Source organism: Melozone crissalis, unplaced genomic scaffold (assembly GCF_028551555.1).
Source record: "Melozone crissalis strain CALT ecotype California unplaced genomic scaffold, PUWL_Pcris_2 ptg000016l_1, whole genome shotgun sequence".
Taxonomy (NCBI): Eukaryota; Metazoa; Chordata; class Aves; order Passeriformes; family Passerellidae; genus Melozone; species Melozone crissalis.
Genome location: NW_026535794.1, coordinates 36,496,559 through 36,517,168, shown reverse-complemented (window position 1 = coordinate 36,517,168; position 20,610 = coordinate 36,496,559). Strand labels below are relative to the sequence as shown.

The following is a 20,610-nucleotide window of genomic DNA, read 5'->3' as shown; positions in this document are numbered from 1 at the left end:
GCCCTTCCCCTCTCCATAGCCATTCCTCTCCTTCCCAAACAGTACATGTGGGGGTCTGGGAGCAGAGTTGGCCTAAAAAGTGACTTGCAAAATGGATTCAAGTGCTGCAACTTTTCTGTACCATGTGTAATTGTCTTATCTCCCTTAGTTAGCAATAGACCATTTTTCTTGAATCTCCTTTTGCTGCTCTGCAAATCTTATAAAATTACTTCTTGTTACCCCTTAATGTCCCCCATTAATTTTTGCTCCAGATGGGGTTTTGTCCTTCCTAGTTTTGTTCATGTGCCCAAACAATGACTGTGTGCCTGTCCTTTGTTTCCTGCCATTGTTTCCACACATATGCTCTCAATTTCCACCATTTCCACCTCTGTATGTGCTTTTCCCATTTCAGTTCATTAAGAAGCTCGTTACTCAGCCGAGTGGACCTTCTGCCTACCTTGTCTGTATGTGCTGATGTGTATCAGGGTTAGGTCCCTGTTCTGTGGCAAAGTCCTCCCCACTAGATTAGCAAGTCTGTTCACAAAGATTTCTTCCCCATCTTTGCCAGGTAAACCTGTTCTCTAAGTTGTCTGTCCTCATCATACTGGGAGCCACAAGCAAAATAGTTGAAGCCCAGCTAATGCCAGCAATTATGTAACTATATGTGGTTTTGTGGGCTCCCTGGTACGCCTGCTGCTCTCCAGGCTTTTCTGTTTTGCCATAGGTTTGAAGAGAAACACCAGAGTGGTTCCTGTCCCCTTCACCCTTGCTCAGGATCCCTACAGTCACTTTTGAACTAAAATGATTTCACATCACTCTGGTTTTGGTGAATGCATGAAAAAGCAGGAGAAAAGTCAGAACATTAGGTGACCCCAAACAGTCTTTTGTAACACTGCAAAAGAGGGGTCCAAACAAGCAAGAAACCTCCCTAGGTGACAATGCAGGCTTGAAGAGTCACCAGCCACACACTGTCACTCCTCACTTTCCCTTGGTAATGGTCTGATAAAGTATCCAACCTGAGTTCTTCCTCTGAGGGAGCCTGTTTTTACCTTTCTGCTGCCAGAAGTCACAAGTTCACAGTTTCATCCCTTGTATCAGTGTACGCCTTCTTCCCACTGTATCTTGCCTCAGTTGCACCTTCCCTGTCTGTTGCATAAAGTTTAACACCTGGAAAGGTCTTGTCAATCACCTGTCAGTCACCCCAATGCAATAAGCACACCTGCCTCTTCTTACAGCTCCTCACCTGCTGCTGTGGAACCACAACAGAGCAAAACCCCCATCAGGGAGCTCACTCTCAGAGTGTGCACAGAGGTTGTTACAGCACCGCTGGTGGCAGCAGAGGGGGAGGTTACATCTTGTAGCAAGTCATCACCATTTGGGTGTTGTCTAATTGTGCAAACAGCCCTGGGTCTCTTGTGTGTCAAGTGCCAAGTTCACTGTCTTGCCTGTTTGCCCATCCCACTGCCAGCACTCCTTGGTGCCCTTCCCACAATTGCCAAATAAGTCAGGAGCTCCAAGTTCATTTAGCCTTGTGCAAGATTTCCCACTTGGAAAGGAGACCTCTGGCACTGTGACTCTCTGACCACAGTTCCCCTCCTTTGTGCCTGCTGGGTCTGCTGAGCACCGCTTCTCCCCATGCTGGATCCCACTGAGCAGAAAGAACAGGGGATGTAGTTTGATCAGCACTGCTCTCACTTGCCAAGAGAAGAGGTACTGTTGTATAACTGAAAAGGTCAGTTTCAGACTCTGTTTGGATGGATTCAGCTGTCCAAAAGCATTTCAAGATCAATTTACTGCAGTTCTCACCTACAAATAAGAAAAAAATTAGTCTAGGAGACATGGAAATATTTATTACAAGAAGTTAAATTTTCTTATTCACTTGTAGGAGATAAACTGGGGTTCAATTACTGACTAATGATTTTAGAATTTGATTGTGTTATTTTATAGTAGAATACTCAAATATTTTCACTTTTCCCTATCTTACAGCTGCAGTGCCAATGGGAGTTTAAAATTTATGGTAGATTATTTCTTGCAGTCAATAGCTGTTTGTACTAGAAAAAGGTCTTCTGCAGGAACATCACTTGAATAGAAATGTCAATGCAGATATGCTTGTACAGGCTGTGACAGAACTGCAGACTTTGAATGAGGTCACTCAGCAATTCTAAATTGGCAAAAATCCCTTTGAGGTCTAAGTGGTCAAAGTATGAGGATAAGAAGAAAAAGGTGAGAGTATATAATATAAAGAAATAGCAAGGAAAAAATATTTCATATCTATTAGGTACAAGGAAAAAGCTGGTAGGCAAAAGGTGATAAAGTGATAATGCTACAGTTACATTGCTTTTTATTCATCAATTGCTTTTGGATTTATGATATATTAGTGCAAAGTTTCCTTAACTTGGTTCTGACTTGGTTTCTGATGGAGATTAAGATCACTTACATCTTTAAATCAAGACTGACTCATTCTATTTATTCTTGCTGATTGGTTTTGGGTTTTTTTTTTTTTCATTTGAAAAGTAATTCAGTCTCTAATGCTCAGTGATCTCCATCAAACAAGACTGTGATAGAACTGCAAAGCTCCAAAGAAAAACAGGAGGCTAAAAAGTTTCTTTGGCTCTCTCTGAATATTTTTAATTCAGCTGCATACTTAAACTAGAGCCTGCTTAATACTGTTTGTGACTTAGCTTTGAAGTAATTTTTCCAAAGGAGTGGTGACCTTCCTCTGTAATATGGTCTTCAAAGTCAAGACGGGATGGATTTGTAAACCAGCAAACAAAGGCATTCAAAGAGGAATTCTTAGCTGAGGTAGTTCCCATTGCATAGACAGGGCATGGGTAATAATGCTTCTCTTGGGCTTTAAAATCAATTTTTTAAATTACTATTTTAAATTTTAATTGATGCATATTTTTTTAACCTTAACTTGATAATTTAGAGTAACTGCTTTATACTATGTGTGTTAAAAATAGTGTTCACCTAAATATTATGTATGATGGTGTCTGAAAGTGAAGTTGGCTGTGAAGACAAGTGTAGGGATTAAATACAGATAGAGGATGATGGATGATTACAAAAATAAGTGTACCGAAATATATGGCAGTACTGCATCCTTGAGATGCAATCCTAGGTCTCATGAAATATGCCTCTTGAAATTCAAAATAAAAAAAGGGTTTCAAAGGAATAGCTGAGGAAGTTACTCTAAAAGAAATTAAAATTTTTCACATTTGGTGAGTTTTTCAGCCAGTGCTGTGGTACTGTGTTTGCACAAGTGAAACCAGGTAGCTGGTCTATAAAAGAATCCTGAATCATTAACCTTTCTGAAGTCAATGTAGATAGATTTTTATTTAATTTCTTAGAAAAAAAAAAAGAGTAGTACTATTAAACACGAAGAGATTAAAATCAAACCCTATTTCAATGAAGTGACAAAATTTTCCAAGAAAAAAGTAATAGAAAAAGTTAAAAGAGGTCTAAGCCTCTACTTTTAGTCTGCATTATAGAAATTTTGGAGATTTTAATGCTAATAATCTCTTCATTGTAGGAGGAGGAATTAGAGGCCCAGATTTCATTCCTACAAGGACAGCTAAATGATTTGGAAGCCATGTGTAAATATTGTGCAAAGATGATGAACACGCATCTTGGTAAGTGCAGTACCTTGAATTAACCTGTAAATCTTTGCAAAGGCTCTTTCAGTGTTTATATTAGAACTAAAACAATATTTATGTAGTACAATGCATATTATTTTATAAGCCATGATAAAGAATGAATTGATGTACTCAGTTGTTCTATCAGATGCTGCCAGCCTCTGTATCTTTATTCTGTCACACTTTTAAACTTGGGAGTAGGATAGCTGCTGATGATACTAATAAGAAGCAGAGGCATTTTAGCACAGTTTTCTTTGATTTCTTGTATTATAAGAGACTTGTTGGAGCTCAAACCTTGTGAACTTACAGACTTGAAGTCCACTTGCAGTTTAACAGCGCCACAGTGATACTTGATGTGTGTAGTGATAGTTGTATAATATTCATATACTTCCATTAAATGTAACATTTTTATGATCTACGATTACCTTTGATATGTCAAAATGTTACTGTAGGCTGGATAGTTTGATATTTTTCTCAGAACAGAAGAAATATAGCAAGATAAAAGTCAATACATTGGGAACAGAATCCACAAATACTCCAGTCCAAAATCCTGCCTACATATTGCCAAGGCAAATCTTACAAGAGAAAGTAAACAAAAAAATTTCTCACATCAACCATAAATATTTTTAACCAAGTTTTGATAAAAGTGGTGGTTTTAAACTATGTTGAGCTGAACTCTAAATGTTGGTATATTTAGTTATGTGAAAAAGCACCACTGTTGAGAAATCAGGGCAAAACTGCAATAATTTTAAGATTTATTTATGGCCTGCAATATCTGAGCAAAATAAATTAAAGTTGAAGATTTCAGTAGGTAGAACTAAGCATGTGATATCTAAGTTTGTCAGGCCAGAAAGTTCAAATGTGAAAACCATATTGTAATTGTATTTTCTTTCATGTGGGTGTTTTACTAGCCACTGTTACACACCTAGGAAAAGCTATAAATATTGTATTGCTTGAAAGTTGGGAATTGCAGCCTTGAAAAGCCAAGTCTAAACCTCTAACCCTGACAGCTTTAGTCTGATGTATTGTATTGCTTTTGTGAAGGCACATGACTAATGATGAGATTAGAAGCAAGCAAAGGGATAAATTATTAACTACTGAAATGATGGGGAAAAGATTGCTGTGTCAAGAAGAAAAGCTGAAGTTTCTTTCCTCTGGGAAAGAAGACAAGGAGTGTTTAGCAAGGGTATCAGTTCCAAGCATAAACATTTCACCAACTATAGCTCTACCAGGAATCGGAATAAACCCAGACAAATCTCCTTGAAGCAGTCTGCCTTTCAGCACTGGATTCATGAACTGAAAGCATATGATCTGTGATCATATCAAGGGGTTAAACTCTTTTTCACAAACATATTAGAAACAAAAGCATTTAGGGCCAGCAGTTTCCCAGAAGCACTGTGGAGGGGTTTGTTACCCTCACAGGACAAGGAAAGCCATCCCACGTAGTGCTTTGCCTGTGGGGTGTCCTGGGTGTATTGTGACACCCCTGCAACACTCTCAGAGCCTGCCAGCCTAGTCTCTTCCATGTCTACTCCCTGTACTTGTTCACAATATTCCTGCATGTCTTGTCAACATCATGGACTATTAACTTTGTAAACTTGTCTTACACTGGAGTGTTTATATCCTATAGAGATTAACAGTTACAAGTGATAAACAGCACAAGAGAGACAAAAACACCACCAACCTTCACAGCCTCTACATTTGTAGCAAATTTATGAGTTAAGGTATGCCCAAATCAACCAGCAGATGATCCACATGAAGGCAGGGAAAAAAACCCACCAGAGTTCTTGATGATGTGGAAAATCCCAGCAGGCTGTGCTAGAAAATGGATTCTCTGGTGCATTATAGAACACCCCCTGAGGAATGTCTCCAGAGTCCATATGCTGCTCAGAGCTTCAGAGAAGGGCAGCAAAACAAAACCCAAGAGCATATCTGGTTATTTCTAAAGGGAAAAGTTAGCAGAGGCTCCTACATCTGATTGTCCCCCAGGTATCCATTTACCCATGAAAATGTCTTTGTTTCAGAAACTGTAGAGCAGATGAGTTATATCACTCCTCTTGTAAACTGTACAACACTTAACTTCAAGGATATTACTTCTTCCTCTTGGGCTGAATTTTTCTGACTTCATCACCCAGCTATTGGCTCGTGTAGCATTTTTAATAACAAAGTTAAAAATCCTCATTTAACTTACCTATATCCAGTGATAAAGTAATCTCTCAGCACTGTCTTTGCTAAGTAGAACTCTACATTTTATTTTATGTGAGTTACTTTTTAGACCAGATCATTTTTGTGGTCTTCCTTTGAATTCTTCAGGATTTTCATATGTCTTTTCAAGTGGGTTAATTGTATCAGGATATGCTGTACCAGCACTGGGCCCAGGAAAGTGGTTACTTAGTTCAGGGAAGGTCATCTCTCTACTCTCCTGTGGCATTGCTCTTTTTAAACATTTGTAATGCAGCATCACATTAGTGCTCTTTGATGCAGTGATAGTTTGAGGTGATAATATGTTATGACCTTTAAAATTTGGTGAATCACAGCTTTCTAAACAGAGGCATTTATCCTGTGGGTAAAATCAGGAAATGTTTATTTCCGCCTGTGTTCCTTGTATTTGACAATATTAAAATTCACTTCTTGCCATTTGGCATTTTAGCTGAATAATTCAGGTAACTCTGTGATGTACTCAGTTTTCTTCTGCCCTTCTAACTGCAGATATAACCATCATATATTTAACGGTTGTCTAAATTGTTTATAAAAATTGTATATATCTGATTGCAGATATATAAAAGTTGGGGAGTCGTACAGAACTAATTCTTTCAGCAAAGAGCTAGACAACGTTTCTGTGAATTATGAATATGTTAGTCAAGCAGTCAGGCCTGCCTTTTAAATTTGATAAAATATAAGTGCCTATTCTTAAGAACCTCCCTTTTTTTAGATTGATGCTGTAAACCTGCCTTTTCAGACATTATTACTCAACCAATAGTCTTTTTCTTGTAGGATGCATTGCATTTGCAGTTCACGTTATAACAAAACAATGTTAATTCAGGCTTTTAAAAATGCATATCCAGTGATCATTTGCCACAAAATTATCACAATATCAAACAAATATAGAATATTCTTCTCATGGATTATTATGAGACAGTTGAGGATTTTTTGGCTGTCTTTTCTCAGGTTCTTTCCCTTACTAGGGGAATCCAGATGACAGTCAGATGCAGTTACTTCATTACAGAGATGATGTGTTGTAGCTGAGAAATTATCAAAATAACCATGAAATTATCTATGCTGTTTTGAATATGAGGGACAGAATAGCAGTTTTTATTTTGTTCATATGTTCAGAGATGCTTTCATTAAATGTTTATCTCCTTCTGTAAATAAACCCCACTGTCTACAACATGGCAACGACATAATTAACTGCTTGTAATATCAGGGCATGTTACCATGGCAATGAATGATGGTTCTGAAATATTGCTACAAAGTGCTATGGGTAGAAATTAGAAGTATGGGGTTCATTATTAAAATGGAGGAAAGTCATTTTGTGATCTTGTTCTCCATCTTAGGGCTGTGTGCATTAGAAAGAGCTTTACTTTTCTTCCCTCTCTCCCTTAATCACTGGAGTACTGCTCAGGGGAAATTCCTTTTAACACCTCCAAGGACAAATGTCAAAATTTAGGTATGTAAAGTAGCAATACAGGGAAGTAGATTTTGCTGTTTCTCCCACCTGTTTTCACAAGGTTGTCATAGCTGTCAAAAAAAAAAAAACAAAACCTGTGTTCAATTTTTCCGTTATTGAAATGAAGATACATCCAAACTTGTAAACCTGTCATGTGGCTTTGCTCACAAAATAAATGCAGAATATTACTCAGCTCATAGTGAAAAAGTATAGTTGCCATAGCTATCACTGCTCCAGCATCATCACAGATACTGTTTCTTGATGTTACTTTTTCACAAGCACTAGCCTTTTTCAGGAAATAATATTGTCACTGGTGATTTCAGAAATATGGTAATATTCTGAAGCATTTTTCTTTCTGGGAGATACTCTACTGTTAGTGCACATAAATTCCTCAAGGCTCAATGATTCAGAAAGCTGTAATACACCATTTAAGTATTACAGTTTTATTACCTGTCATAATGTTACTTCTTTTTTGAAGAATTTTGATTATTTCCTCCTTTCTTGCACTATGTGAAAATAAAAGCATCAAGCTAGCAAGCACATTCAGAAAAAGATTTTTCCTGGTAACTGGTAAATGTGACATCTGTACGATGTCTTAGAGTAGATAATGAAAAACATGTCTAAGAGACACGCACACAAACAGCTCTCGGAGGGCCTTATAGTATCTGCTGGAAGATTCCTCCCTTGTCCTTCACATGGGACATGGGAATGAGTTTGAGGTGTTTTTTCAGCATGTCTGGAGTGTCTCAAAGAGCAAAGCTTTGTTACATCCCAGGCTCAAGCCTGTTAGATGGCAGTTCATGTGACACCAGCTAATGACACTGTCATCTGACACCATCTGCTATTCTAATTTCTTTCGGGTTTGGACCATGTCCACACTGGCCCACAATTAAAGTGCAGCTTCTTAACAAAAAAAGTGAACTAAACCCCTGGAGAAGTATCAGCCCTCCCCCTCCATAGGCAAGTACCAATATGAGAGATTGTGCAGGTTTTATATTAACTTGCCAGTTTTGTTCCAGAAAGAAAAGTGCTGAATTTCAAAATGTTGTCTCTTTATATGGGAGAGGAACCAATCCATCACGACTGTCTCAGGCAGAAGAACCTACCATTTGTTTCCAACATGGTTTTGGACCTCCAAGTGTGGGAAAGTTTACCAAGTAATTATACAAGTAGCACAGTAAGTCCTTCTCATGAGAAGCAATTTATAGGAACATTGGTTCCGTATTAACTTGGATATGGAGGTCTTTATATAGAAACTATTTTTTTGATGGGCAATTTATCAGGTTATAAAAGTAGAGAAACTAAGGTCATTCCCCACTTGCTTTTGCTTAAGGGCAGCACTATGTAAATGCAGAAGGTTGCTTCCCCAGCTAGCTGAAATTCAGAAGCAATTTAGCTGCTTTCTTGCTGCACAGAGCCTCAGCTAATGAGCCCTGAGGATTCATACCAGTTCTGCAGAGTTAGCTCACAGGGTTCTGCACAACACCCTAGAAATATGTGCAAAGGTACCCAATTATACAGAGGAAACATAAGTCTGCCTGGTTTTATTAATTTCACCTTCATACTGTTACTGCTTAACTTGAACTAGCTGCCAGAGGGAGATTCAGGTGGGTCTCAGAAATATGTTGCTCAATATCCAGGTCTTTAAATCACTTTTTGTCTTGGAGGCAACATCACAAAAACCTCTTAGGTCTGACCTACATCTACTAAAGCATCATGGCTTCACTAAGCCAAAGCAAATAAATCCTTCTCCGAGCTCCCCATCCAGGGCTGTTGGATTTTGCTTGTGGTGCATTTTCCAATTTCACTCCTGCTATCTGTAATATGTTGCCATGTCCTTGACCAGTATTCCAGTACATCTCTACTCCTCCATTGCAGATTATGGAAGGGATGTGGAAAAGTGAAGTTTTCATCTCACATCCTTCCAAACACCACCAGCATCCTGCCTTTGGGATGGCATGCCAGCTGTCAGCTTTCATAGGTAGCCTGTAAAAAATTACATGTATTTACAAAATGCCCAGAAATTATGGCATCATGGTAGCAAGAAAAACGAAAACCAATCTTTTGAGAGTTCTTTGGATGGGATCACAGGACATCCCTGCCACAAACATCAAGCAGTGCTGGCACTTTTATATTCACTAGCACTTCCTGACATCTCCCAGACGAATATTATTTGGAAGTTTTATTAAAAACAGTTCAAAGCCTGTGATTATTGCAAGCACCATGAGCAAGGAAGAAAAAATACCAAAATAAAGAAATAAAAACTTACAGGATATAGTTGCTAGTATAATTTTAGTTGATGTGTGAAATAGCACTTTTAAAGGTTTAATTAGACTGATTTAATTCCTTCCTCTTTTATCAGTCAGTGCAATTGTTATAAGGATGCATTTTATTTTAAGGATCATTTACAATGGAGAAAGGAGAGGAGGAAGTTGATTTAATGCTCAGTATTTAGGGATTGACATACTGCCCAATATAGATCTGAACACAGTGCTTGTTAAATGTATGCAAGATAGTACTGAATTCTTGTTTTATGTGTCATGTGATGAGAGGAAAGGTTATGACATTTTTGTAAGGATAAAATGAAATGGAAATTATTTTGCTGCCCTGTGCTTAAATGAAATACTTCAGCATTGTTGAGGAAGTAAATGCATTAAATGAGTTCTCTTATGCTTGGGACATAAATAAAATAATCCATGGTGTATAAATCCAGTGTGATTAGAAATGCTATCAGTATAAAAGGGCACATCAAACACGGGCCCATGAGTCTAATGGATTGTTGTATTTGGTTCAGAATAATGGTGTAAAATAACCTACAAAAATAGCATATAAACAAAGAACATTAGCAAATTCATTAAATCAAATGTAGGAATGCTTACTGGGAAATAAGTATTTGTTGTATAGCATAGTATACAAGAAATATTTGTTATACAGACTTACTTTCAGACTGTCACACTGTCACTTCTGGTCATTTAACAGATACATATATATATATATATATATTTTTTTTTTTTTTTTTTTTTTTTTTTTTACATATGAAGAAGAAAAGTGTAATTCTTCATGTTCCATGAATTTTAACCACCTTTTTGTCACTTAAGGGTAGCTTTTAAGATCAGAAACAACTGGTTCAACTCAGAGGAAGCCTCCTTTCTTTCTATAACAACCATGCCAGTCCTGAAAGTCCAGCTGTGGTAGGCACCTACAGATGCTTTCATCCCAGTAGTCTGACTGAAAAAGAGATTAAAATAATGAAGCTTACACAGCCCCTCATTACCTGGTTAACAGCTTTCCTTGCAACTTTCAGTGAATTCCTGTTGCTTCCTCCCTGCTGCTCAGTGAGCGTCTCTCTTATACTGAAGTACACTGACAATCCACCCTTTCCTTTCCTTTCCTTTCCTTTCCTTTCCTTTTCCTTTTCCTTTTCCTTTTCCTTTCTCTTGGGCATTGGTTTCTCTTCCAGTTCCAGCTCTAAGGAAGTAAAACCTTAGCAGAAGCAAAATTGTTGTAGGACTAAATTGTTCGTTTCCCCATTATTTCCATAAATACACAGATGTTAGGTATATGTTAAGCATAATCTGCATACTGTGTGTAAATTAGAGTTGACAGCTAAGAATTGATTGTGTCTTTGAGCAATAGATGGACAAAATGACTTCATTACCCTAGCAATCTCCTTCTTCGTACATCTGCAATTCTGTGCCCTGCTATGGGTTGATGACTGGTAACTTTTTACTACTGTTTCTCTGATGTCACAAGCATTGCCACACTCCAAATATTGATGAAGTGTTGGTGCTCTGCACAACACATGAATCAGAAGTACGAATACATCACTTATACTCAACACTGTATAAATCATTTATATTCAAATAAATATCTTGAAGAATGCAGTGTTTCACAGATAATTTCAGATTTTTAGCATCTTAAGTTCTTTAAGACTCAAATGTTGCTAAGTGTTGTTTTTAATATAATGTGTGATTGTTACTAGAAGCATTGGCATTCACGGTGAGGTAAATGAAAGGCTACTTAGCAGTGTTGCCTTCATCAACACTTAGATCACAAACACTATTGTATTAGAAGGGAATTTAACTCCTCTCATTTGTATTTTTAATGCTGGAAGGAAAATGCAGTAGTTGGAAACATCCTGAATTGCATTATTAAACAGCAATATCACTATGCCATACAGCTTCGTCTTTCTAGAAAGGCCACAAAGCAGTGTTAGGTCTAGAGTTCATTTTTGTGCTCATCAGACCAAGTTCAGGTAGGAAAGCAGTATTTATTGTGAAGAGAGAGAAGGATTGATTAACAGAAGCTAAAGTCTCAGTCTGTCCTCCTGGCCCCTTAATGTTCTTGAAAAGGCAGTCTTGCTATCACTAGTATATTGTGCAGGGAATGTTGGAAACATTTTCTGTAAACCCTGATTTCATAAAGACAATCATACAGCAGTACTGGAATATGAGTCCGGAGAGTTGGCTGTGCCTTGACATATATAGGAACACTTTTGGCTTTTCTGTTTTGGAAAAATAAAGAGGTGTAGTAATACCCTCAGTTCTCTCCTTGCTCCTGCCTGCAATGGAAGTGAGAAGGTACTTTTGCATTCTGAGTTTGAGCTCTCTTCTCAGTAGTGAAAACAAGGGTCAAAAAAGTCAATTTAACATGACTCTGGCCCTGTTGCTTGTTCACAAGTCATTGATCAGGAGCTAGTAGTAGAAAAGCAGCGTTCGTAATACAGCTTGCAGCTATTTCGAGTTAGCTCCTCTCAGCAGGAGTCATCTTCCTGGAAAGGCCCCACGGAGACCAGTTTAAAATAGAAATCATTAGCAGGGAGATGCACTGCAAAAGCAGCAGTGAGGAAAAACAAAACCTCAGAGAAGTTTGGTTTTCTCCACATCCATCTGATTTTACGTCAAGTGTGCTTTGTGCCTTCATCTGGCAGGGTGTTTGTCTCCCACCTCCTCGGTGGAAGGGGAGAGGTGCAGATTTGTCTTCTGGATGGATGGGCATGAAGAGATGCCTGAGGGGACCTTGTCTACAGCAGACAAGTTTTCCCACTCATTTAGTGCAGCTCCGGTTGGGTGGTTGGGTTTCTTGCAAAATCTGCATTGAATGCAAGCAAAATTTTCAGTGAAAGTTACTGTATTTAATAAGCCTCTAAAATAATTATGCCAAACCTAACAGCTTTTCCACATTCAGAGAGGAATGTTTGGAGTAGCCCCTTTCCCTGGCCTGGGAACTCAGCAGTGACTGCTCACACCATCATGGAATATAGAGCATTTCAATTGTCAGAGAGCATAAGCTTTATCTAATTTTCCTGCTAGAAGCTGCTGTGGATGTTTTTCCTCTTTCATAGCTATAGATAGCATGTCTTCAGTTTAAAATTTAGCAATTAATTTAGGCGAAGGGAATAGAAATCGTGATTTTTTAAAGTACTTCTACACTGAGTGTGCATGTGAAGTGTTTCACAATTTGCCATAACTGTAAGAGCAAGAAATAAAAAATATATTTCATCTTACTTTTTAGCTGTTTCAACTGTTGCTAACAAATTCACTACCTGCTATAATTTTTCCCCGCATTTTTTAAAAAAGAACATGAATGCAATCATTTGCATCTTCCTGCTCTGTAGTTGTAGTTGGATTTAAAATATATCCAGGCAGGTGATCACACTCTCACTCAGGAAGTAATTATTGATTTACTGGTCTGGTATCTATCAAATTTAAACAGGTCTGCTCATTTAAGAATAAGTACCCAAAATTAATTCTAATCCATTATATAAAAGGCATCCTTTAAGATGTGAATCTGGTTTGAGGGCATCCATCAAAGTGGATAATGTTGCTGACTTCTGAAGAGAATAACTGGTTTAACAGCTCTGGTATTTCTGAGGCTTAGTCAGGCTCACAGTCAGGCTATGACAGTTCATTTTGTGGTAGTCAGACTTTTGTTAGCACTATTTTGAAACAAATCCAGAGTCTTGTAATGGCAGTCTGGTATCTCGTACATCTCACAGCAGTGCTCTGACCACTAGGTGAGAAGTTGCAAAATTCACTTTTTGTTTTCCCCTACTAAGAACTTCATTGAATAAAGAAATATTGTCTTTTTCTGCAGAAAACATTTGGCATCAGCTAAATGAAATCTTGAAAGAAAGAAAAAAAACCAAACAAAGCAGTCAGGAATATCTGACCTTAACCTTTGTTTACTGTGTACAATAGGATTTTGAAACTTTTGAATAACAACAGCTATGCCAACAGATTTATAGCACAGAATCAAACTGGACTCAGATTTGAATAATATAGAAATCACATAATCTGTTTGTTTGATTCATTGTATCATGGGTTTTTTTTTTTTAAAGTAGGAAGGTGTTTTCACTTCCAAATTGTCATCTGCAGGGTTTTTTTAAGATAGTTACTTTTTTATTAAAAAAAAAAACAGCTGTGAGGTACTGATATATAGCAACAGATAAGGAAAAAAATCAATATGTGGCAAATTCATTCATATACATGAAGCACTTCTCTCAAAGTGCAATAACATCTTCTGTGAAGGAATAATTAAATTATACATCTCAGTTTAAAGTAAAAGTCCTTCAGCTGAGTAATATTACATCAATATATATATCAATATAGCACTCTTGAAGTAGTAACTTTTAAAGTATTTCCAGTTGCAAGGGTACCTTTTGAGATACAGAAAAGTAAAACAAGCTTTTTTCTGCACTTGACAGCTTGTTTTCCCTCTTGATCTCAGCAACTGACTGCCCTATGTGGTCCCCCTAGCAGTGGGAAAACCTTGGATGAGAGTCCCCCAGTGAGGATGCTGTGCCCTGGTGCATCCATTCACAGGAGAGCAGCTGCAGAGCACAAACCAACTTTCTTTTCATCCATCCTCTTCTCACGTCTCTTTCCAGTCACGTGGATTTCAAAGGGAGGTCCCAGCAGAAGGATGTGATCAAGGAGGCACTCATGCAAAATCACATTGCCCATATACTTCACTCACTTAGGATTATTTTTCTTAATTCCTTCCTACTCACTAGCCAGGGAAGAAGAATGAGCATTGGTAAATTTGGGTTCCACTTATTTGAAAGTTAAAAAACTTTGCATTCAGAAGAGATGAAGCCAGCAGATTAGAAGCCATATGCAGTTCAAGGACATATTTAAGAAACGGATTCATTGCCAATTCCACAAGGAATTGTACCTTCCTTTCTGTTTCATTGCACGAGAGAAAGACATCCCAATTTATGCCTTTATGCCTCAGTTGCTACTTATTGGCTGTATTTCCTACGTTTTTGCTCCTAATCTTTTTTCCTCTGAAACTAATATTAAAATCTGGCATTAATTTTGCTAAAGTAAATATGTGATGATACAAACATTTCTATTAATTTTTACTGCTGGTTAACTATCATATTTCATTCATCATTTTTTTAAAAATTTCTCTATGTACTGGCTCATCAAACATGGTTTCAGCTGGGTTTTACAGTGGGGATAAATTATTTTCCTTATATTTTTAAATACTGATTCACAAAACATCTCTAAAGGTCAGTAATAATAGTAGAGTATTTCCACATCATGTGGAATACCTTTCAGCTTTTGTTTTCTTGCTCTTGTCCTCCCAATTTTTTATATTTCCTTCATTTAGTCTTCAGCAGGTTGGAGGTTTGCTTTGAATTATTTTCTTGGTCCATCTGCTTAGTTTGTGTGCATGCCCTAGTTTTTTAATGTATGGTTTAATTTATGTGGGGATCACACACTATGGAATACTTTCTAATGCTGAGAAATGGAAAAGACTGTTGAATTCAGTGATTCAGGCTGTGGTCAGGCATGGCTGTCCTGCCTATGAAGGCTTTGGACTTCTGATGTTTCAAATTATGGACCTTTTAAAAGAAGGAAATCATGCATTCTTTGAAACAGTGGAAAAAAGAATGTAAGTTATTCTTTTATGAATAAATATTAATATATTTTACTTACCAAATTGAAGAAATAGATATAAAATAAAAAAGCAAGTAAAATGTTGCAATAATTATGGATTTTTGCAATTCAAGATGCTACATATTTGCAGAAAGATCTGGTTTTTTATTATTTCTGGCCTTCATAATGCAGTGTCTTTCTCATGTAAAATTGTTCATTTGTGCAACAATTTGACAATTGTGCAAGATTGCTGCAGGACATTGCCACTGTAGTATAGTAAATAAAGTGTGCTAAATAATGTGAGCATAGATCTCCTTGTTCAGGCAGGCTGCTTATGCTAAGCTGAGTTATGGTACCTTCACTGATGCTCTTGACCTTGATCACATCACCTTGACTTTTGTCAGCTGTTGCCTTTCCTGGTTCTAGACTCTTTCATTCCTTCTGTGTCTCAGATTGCTTTTTAGCGGTTCATTTAGTACTTAGGCGTGGTTCCTTTTCCTCTTCACCCTTTCCATTCCTCCTTTTTACCCATTACTGATTACTGGCCCCAACTCAATTTCAAACTTGTGTTTATACACAAGTTTTAAATCTACCTTTCCACCTCTAATCTTTCTTCTTGTCCTGTCTCCCACATCTCATTATATTGCTATTTATTATGTAAACAAAAAACTCATATCAAATTACTCAATGCTTTTACTTGAAACTTCATATTGTGTCAGAGTTGGCAGTGTCATCATATTTGTCCTTGTCAGGATCATCTGTTAACAGCAGTTGTGGCTTTTCACTGATTTGGGCCCTGAACATGCAGGATGTTGTTAAAGACAAACAAAGGCAATGCAGGTGTGGATTAATTGTACAAAGCCCTAATTGTGAAGTACCTGGAATACACATTTTCAGGAGCAGCAAAGCATTCTTCAATAACGAGTGTCACTGAGGGCTTTGGGCTCAGTCTGTGTATGTAAGACAGGAGTGGCACAAAGGAGTATCCTGTCGCTTTCAGGTGACAGATACAATCTCATTCTGCCAATCTGTCTCTAGGAATCTTTGCTGTTTTCTTAAAGAGTCAGAAAGCAGGAGCTGGGAGACCAGAGAATGAAGTGAGTCTGCAGAGTTATTGGAGTTGTAGTTTCTCTGGGCTGTGTTGGAGTGTGGAATTGCCCGGGGTTGTCTTCCTACAAACACTCCATACCAGGGTAGTGAAATGCATCCTTGAAGGACCATTTTGTGGGTATGGAAGGCAAGAGTCTCCTGAAATGTTGGTACTGCACTGCTCCTTCTGTCAGATAAGTTTTGCTTGGCCCTGGGTCTTTTACCTAAAAGAAGAGAATAGGAGGGGAATGAAACTTTTTGTAGTCTTTCTACAAAGAAGAGCATTCTAGCACCTGCAATAGCCATGGGATCAAGATGAAGATTGCTGTGCTTCTACCCAAACCTTTCTGTGAGCTGCAGCAGATTTCTCTGGTTTTGAATGTTTTCTAAACCATTTTTAAGTTCAAAACTGTGTGTAACACAGAGGCTGGTGTGGTCTTCTAGGGGCCACTAGTAGCCTGAGTTCCTTGGTACACAGGGGCAACAGAAGTCCTGCAGGAGCAGAGCATTGCTGGAGGCTTCCTGGCAGCAGTGCCAGGCTCAGGCTGGCCTCACCTCTGCAGAAAATAAGGTTGTCAGTCTCTAGGTTTGGATACAGAATTGTGTTTGCAGGTCACAGAAATTTGTTTTGAAAGCATCAGTCAGCAGTAAGTAACGGCACATTTGAGTTTATTTAGGATGTTTTCTCTCTTTATCTTTCTTTTGATGTTACAGGAAATATTCAGGAAGTCATTTTGCAAGAACGCTTGGAAAAAGAAGATGAAATCCTGGTTTCCTTGGCTGGCTTGAAGCAGGTATTACTATTGCATAGTTTAACCTTCTTGTGCCCTTCAAAACTATTAATCCTTTCTCCTTTTTTTCTCCGATTCTTTTTGTATACTGCTATTTTGTCTTCTTGTAGCTGTGTGCATCGAACCTTGTGGTGTATTTTTATTTGTAACAATAAAACTCAGCTATAAAGAGTTCAAACAATTTGCCCAGTATTTGCTCCTGTGGAAGTTTTGGAGGCCTCAGATCAAAACTAAAGTGCAACACCAAGTGCTGGACTTAAGCCATGCTATCATTTTTCTTAATGCCAAATGTACTTGCTAGACAACAACTATGCCTGTGTCCCCATTATTTCATTGTGACAACACTTGAATATCATTGAATTAAAGGAAAAAATACTACATACATAAAATGAGAATGCTGCTGAGCATCTGTACCTCTGATTATACTGCCCTCTGCTCCCTCAAAATACATTTTATGAAGAGCAATGTGTCATATGTTAAATCTATAATGAGGCAGGGAGTAATCTTAACAGTTTTATTCTTTTTAGATTTCCTGGATAATTGTTCTCCAGACTCTAATAGAAACCACATTTCACTGTTATTTCTATCTTTGGCCAATATAGGTCTGAATATTGACTTGCTTCCTATCTTTTCAAAGCAAATATTTTGTGGAAATGGTGTATGAAAGCAGTCTGCACAGAGCTTTAGAAAATGTAGAGTTCCTCCCAGTTTTTAACTTACATCCTTTCCTTTCCTATTCAACAACAGATCAAGGATATCCTGAAAGGTTCATTGCGTTTCAACCAGAGCCAGCTGGAAGCTGAAGAAAATGAGCAAATTACTATTGCTGATGATCATTACTGTTCCAATAATCAGAACAAGGCAGCAGGTGATGTTCTAAAGGGACCTGTCATGACAAAGCAACAGTTCATCTCAGGACAACAGGTAAAATAAAAACATCTCAAGTAGGCCATTGATGGCCTTCCGTTTTTTGGAGATTTCCTCTAGCATGTCCAGACATTATGTGGGGACACACCAGCATTCCTGGTCCATATGAAGAGTGGGTTAAAAGTGTATCTCTAGCTACTGCCCTGCTCTGATTAATTATTTTTATTGTAGCCTTATGCTCCACACGCAGATATTTAAGTCTAAGTGTTAGGCATTTGAGGGGAGTTCTTTAACACTGTTGAATCACAGAATCACAGATTAATTTCCTACAAAAAAAAAAAGTAAAAATTGCAGGTAAATGTTCCCATACCAAATGTTCTCACATGATTATTCTCATTGTCCTTGTCCTCCAGGATCCCATTATGTAAGAGCTGATTAACTGCATTGCAGTGTATTCATGGCCTGTGCCAAAAAGGAAATAGCAAGGAGGTTGCTTTTACCTTCTACTTCATTGTATCGACTTTCTCCTTGAATCTGTAAACAATGTTTTCACATACAAAGCATCCAGTCATAGGAAAGGTTCGTAGACAAAGGGCCCTCTCTGTGTAAGCCTCAGTCCAACCCAAACGTGATCTTAAAAATAAGTACTTTTGTGCCTGCTCATTTCTATGTTGGAGTTCTATGAAGTCTGCCTTCCTGCTGCTGATACTCACACTCATAAATCAGTGGCAGCGTTATCACCTCAAAGTCTGAGTCTGCAGTCAGTTCACTTTTGACAAGTTTACTTAGGAACTACAGGAAATATTTATTCAAGTAATGACACAGGGTCATTTTGATTTATTACACACAATCCCCCTGAGTTAGAACATTCTATGTTAAAAATATATCTTTTAATTGTATTTTGGTATTAGAGGCAATACCGAGATTTATTTTTTTATACTCAGTAATGGTGAAGAGCAAAGCTTTGCTAGAGAGTTTTCATTTCTTGCTTAGCTGTTGTCATTACAATCACTACTTTCTGCCATAATAAAGGCATAGGTTAAACTGATACAGCATATTGGACTGTTCATATTTTTGCCCTTGATCTCCTAGCTTTTTCTATTACATACCTTTTGTTTTCTTTCCAAAACGGTAATGTTTTTTGGTGATTTTTTACTTCTAGAAACTAGAAAGTAGAATGCCATATAACATGGCAGCAAGCTGTGTGTGGTGTGGGTGTGTGAGCAGACCCTACTGATGCTGGAGAAGCCCTTACTCAGAGTCTGGTCTAAACCACATATCATGGATGTGCTGGGACTCTTTGGTATTGAGAGTGTACAGCTGAAGCCTGCTCTGCACAGATCTGCTCCAGTGCAGATTTTCAGGGCAATGTACAATGAGGTCTGGGCTTATCCCAGTCTGTAGTCAGGGTATATGCATCCAGCCCCAGGAACTGAGTGGCATCCATGACCCACAATTTCAAGGCTGCTCATAAGTCAACTATGAGCAACATGAGTAGAGGTTGTACAAGCTGAGCTGCTGCAAAGCATTAATGAGGCATTAGCACTGCATGGTTTATGTTTGGAGGTGCAGCACATCCATATGGATTAGCCCCCTCTCCTCTTATCTTTGGGAACTTCCAATTATGATAATGAGCAACAGCACCTCTGACGGAAAGAAAAATATTAGTGTTAGAAATGGTACTCCAGGAGGACTGGTGGTATCCTTAGTTAGTTGATTAGGGATGGTTTGTCTGTCTGTCTAACTAGCCCCTAGTTAGTCTGTGCTGTTTCCAAGCCCTTCATCTTTAACCACCATGCATAAAATCAAACAAAAAGAGGAGAGCTTCGGACCCCTTTTAATAAAATACAGAACAATAAAAATGTGGAATAGGGGAGTGTGATATTAGACTGTTAATTGGTGAGCTCAGTTGTCAGCCCAAACCAGGCCACAGCCCAGGTTTTTAGCTCTGCTGAAGAAAGGGGGGCTGCACTGATGCCCTGGATCATGCAGGGAGTACTCACAGAGAGCTGCAGGAGGATTAAAAAACAACCACTTCTAGCTATTTTAATGCATTTCTTGCTAAATAAATTTCTATTCTATTTGCATTTTCTGTGACTTTGGTAATGCCTGTAATTCTGTTTGGTGTGATTTGTAGTGTAGAGATTATTCTTTGCTGGAGTTATAGGGTTATTTTCTAGGACAGCTGAAACAGTTATAGGTGTAGCTATTCTATAAATGAGATTAAAATCTGTTCTTTTGAGCCTGGCTGTTATATAAGTATAAATTATTTATCATTTAGTTTTTTTTTAAAAGTGTTCTTCCTCTTTTTTGTATCAAAATCCCTTTCTGCAAAATGAGGATAAGGGTATAGCCCCTTTTTAGAAAGGAAAGCTGCAAAATTAAAAATGCAGAAAAAAATTAAGATAAAGGCTAAAAGGAATAAAGCATTTTTTGGAATGTTTGGCTTTGGTAGCAGCATGCAGTTGACAAACAGAAGGCTTCTGTTGCTAAATAATGAATGATAATTAACACATTATCTTGCCTTTATGTCTGTTCAAAGAAGGAGGCAAAATGAGCTGCTGTTCTTCTAAGCTTTCTTGATTTGTATCCTTGCAGTTAGTTTTAACTCATTCACAGTGTGAAGGCAAATGAAATAAGCCTGGTCCTAGTAGCTGATATTCATCACGAAAAATTGTTTGGAGATGCCATATGGCAAC

The 20,610-nt window shown here is 37.9% G+C and overlaps 1 protein-coding gene across 7 annotated transcripts in view; it reads left to right on the top strand.

Annotated features, from left to right (window-relative positions):
* Positions 1-20,610, top strand: part of TBC1D5 (TBC1 domain family member 5) — a 313,714-nt gene that overhangs the window by 288,785 nt on the left and 4,319 nt on the right. For all 7 annotated transcript variants that reach the window (XM_054273245.1, XM_054273244.1, XM_054273243.1 and 4 more), the window contains 3 exons: positions 3,509-3,608; positions 16,968-17,047; positions 17,792-17,968. In XM_054273245.1, the coding sequence (XP_054129220.1) occupies positions 3,509-3,608; positions 16,968-17,047; positions 17,792-17,968 (357 nt within the window). The remainder of the gene's footprint in view (positions 1-3,508; positions 3,609-16,967; positions 17,048-17,791; positions 17,969-20,610) is intronic.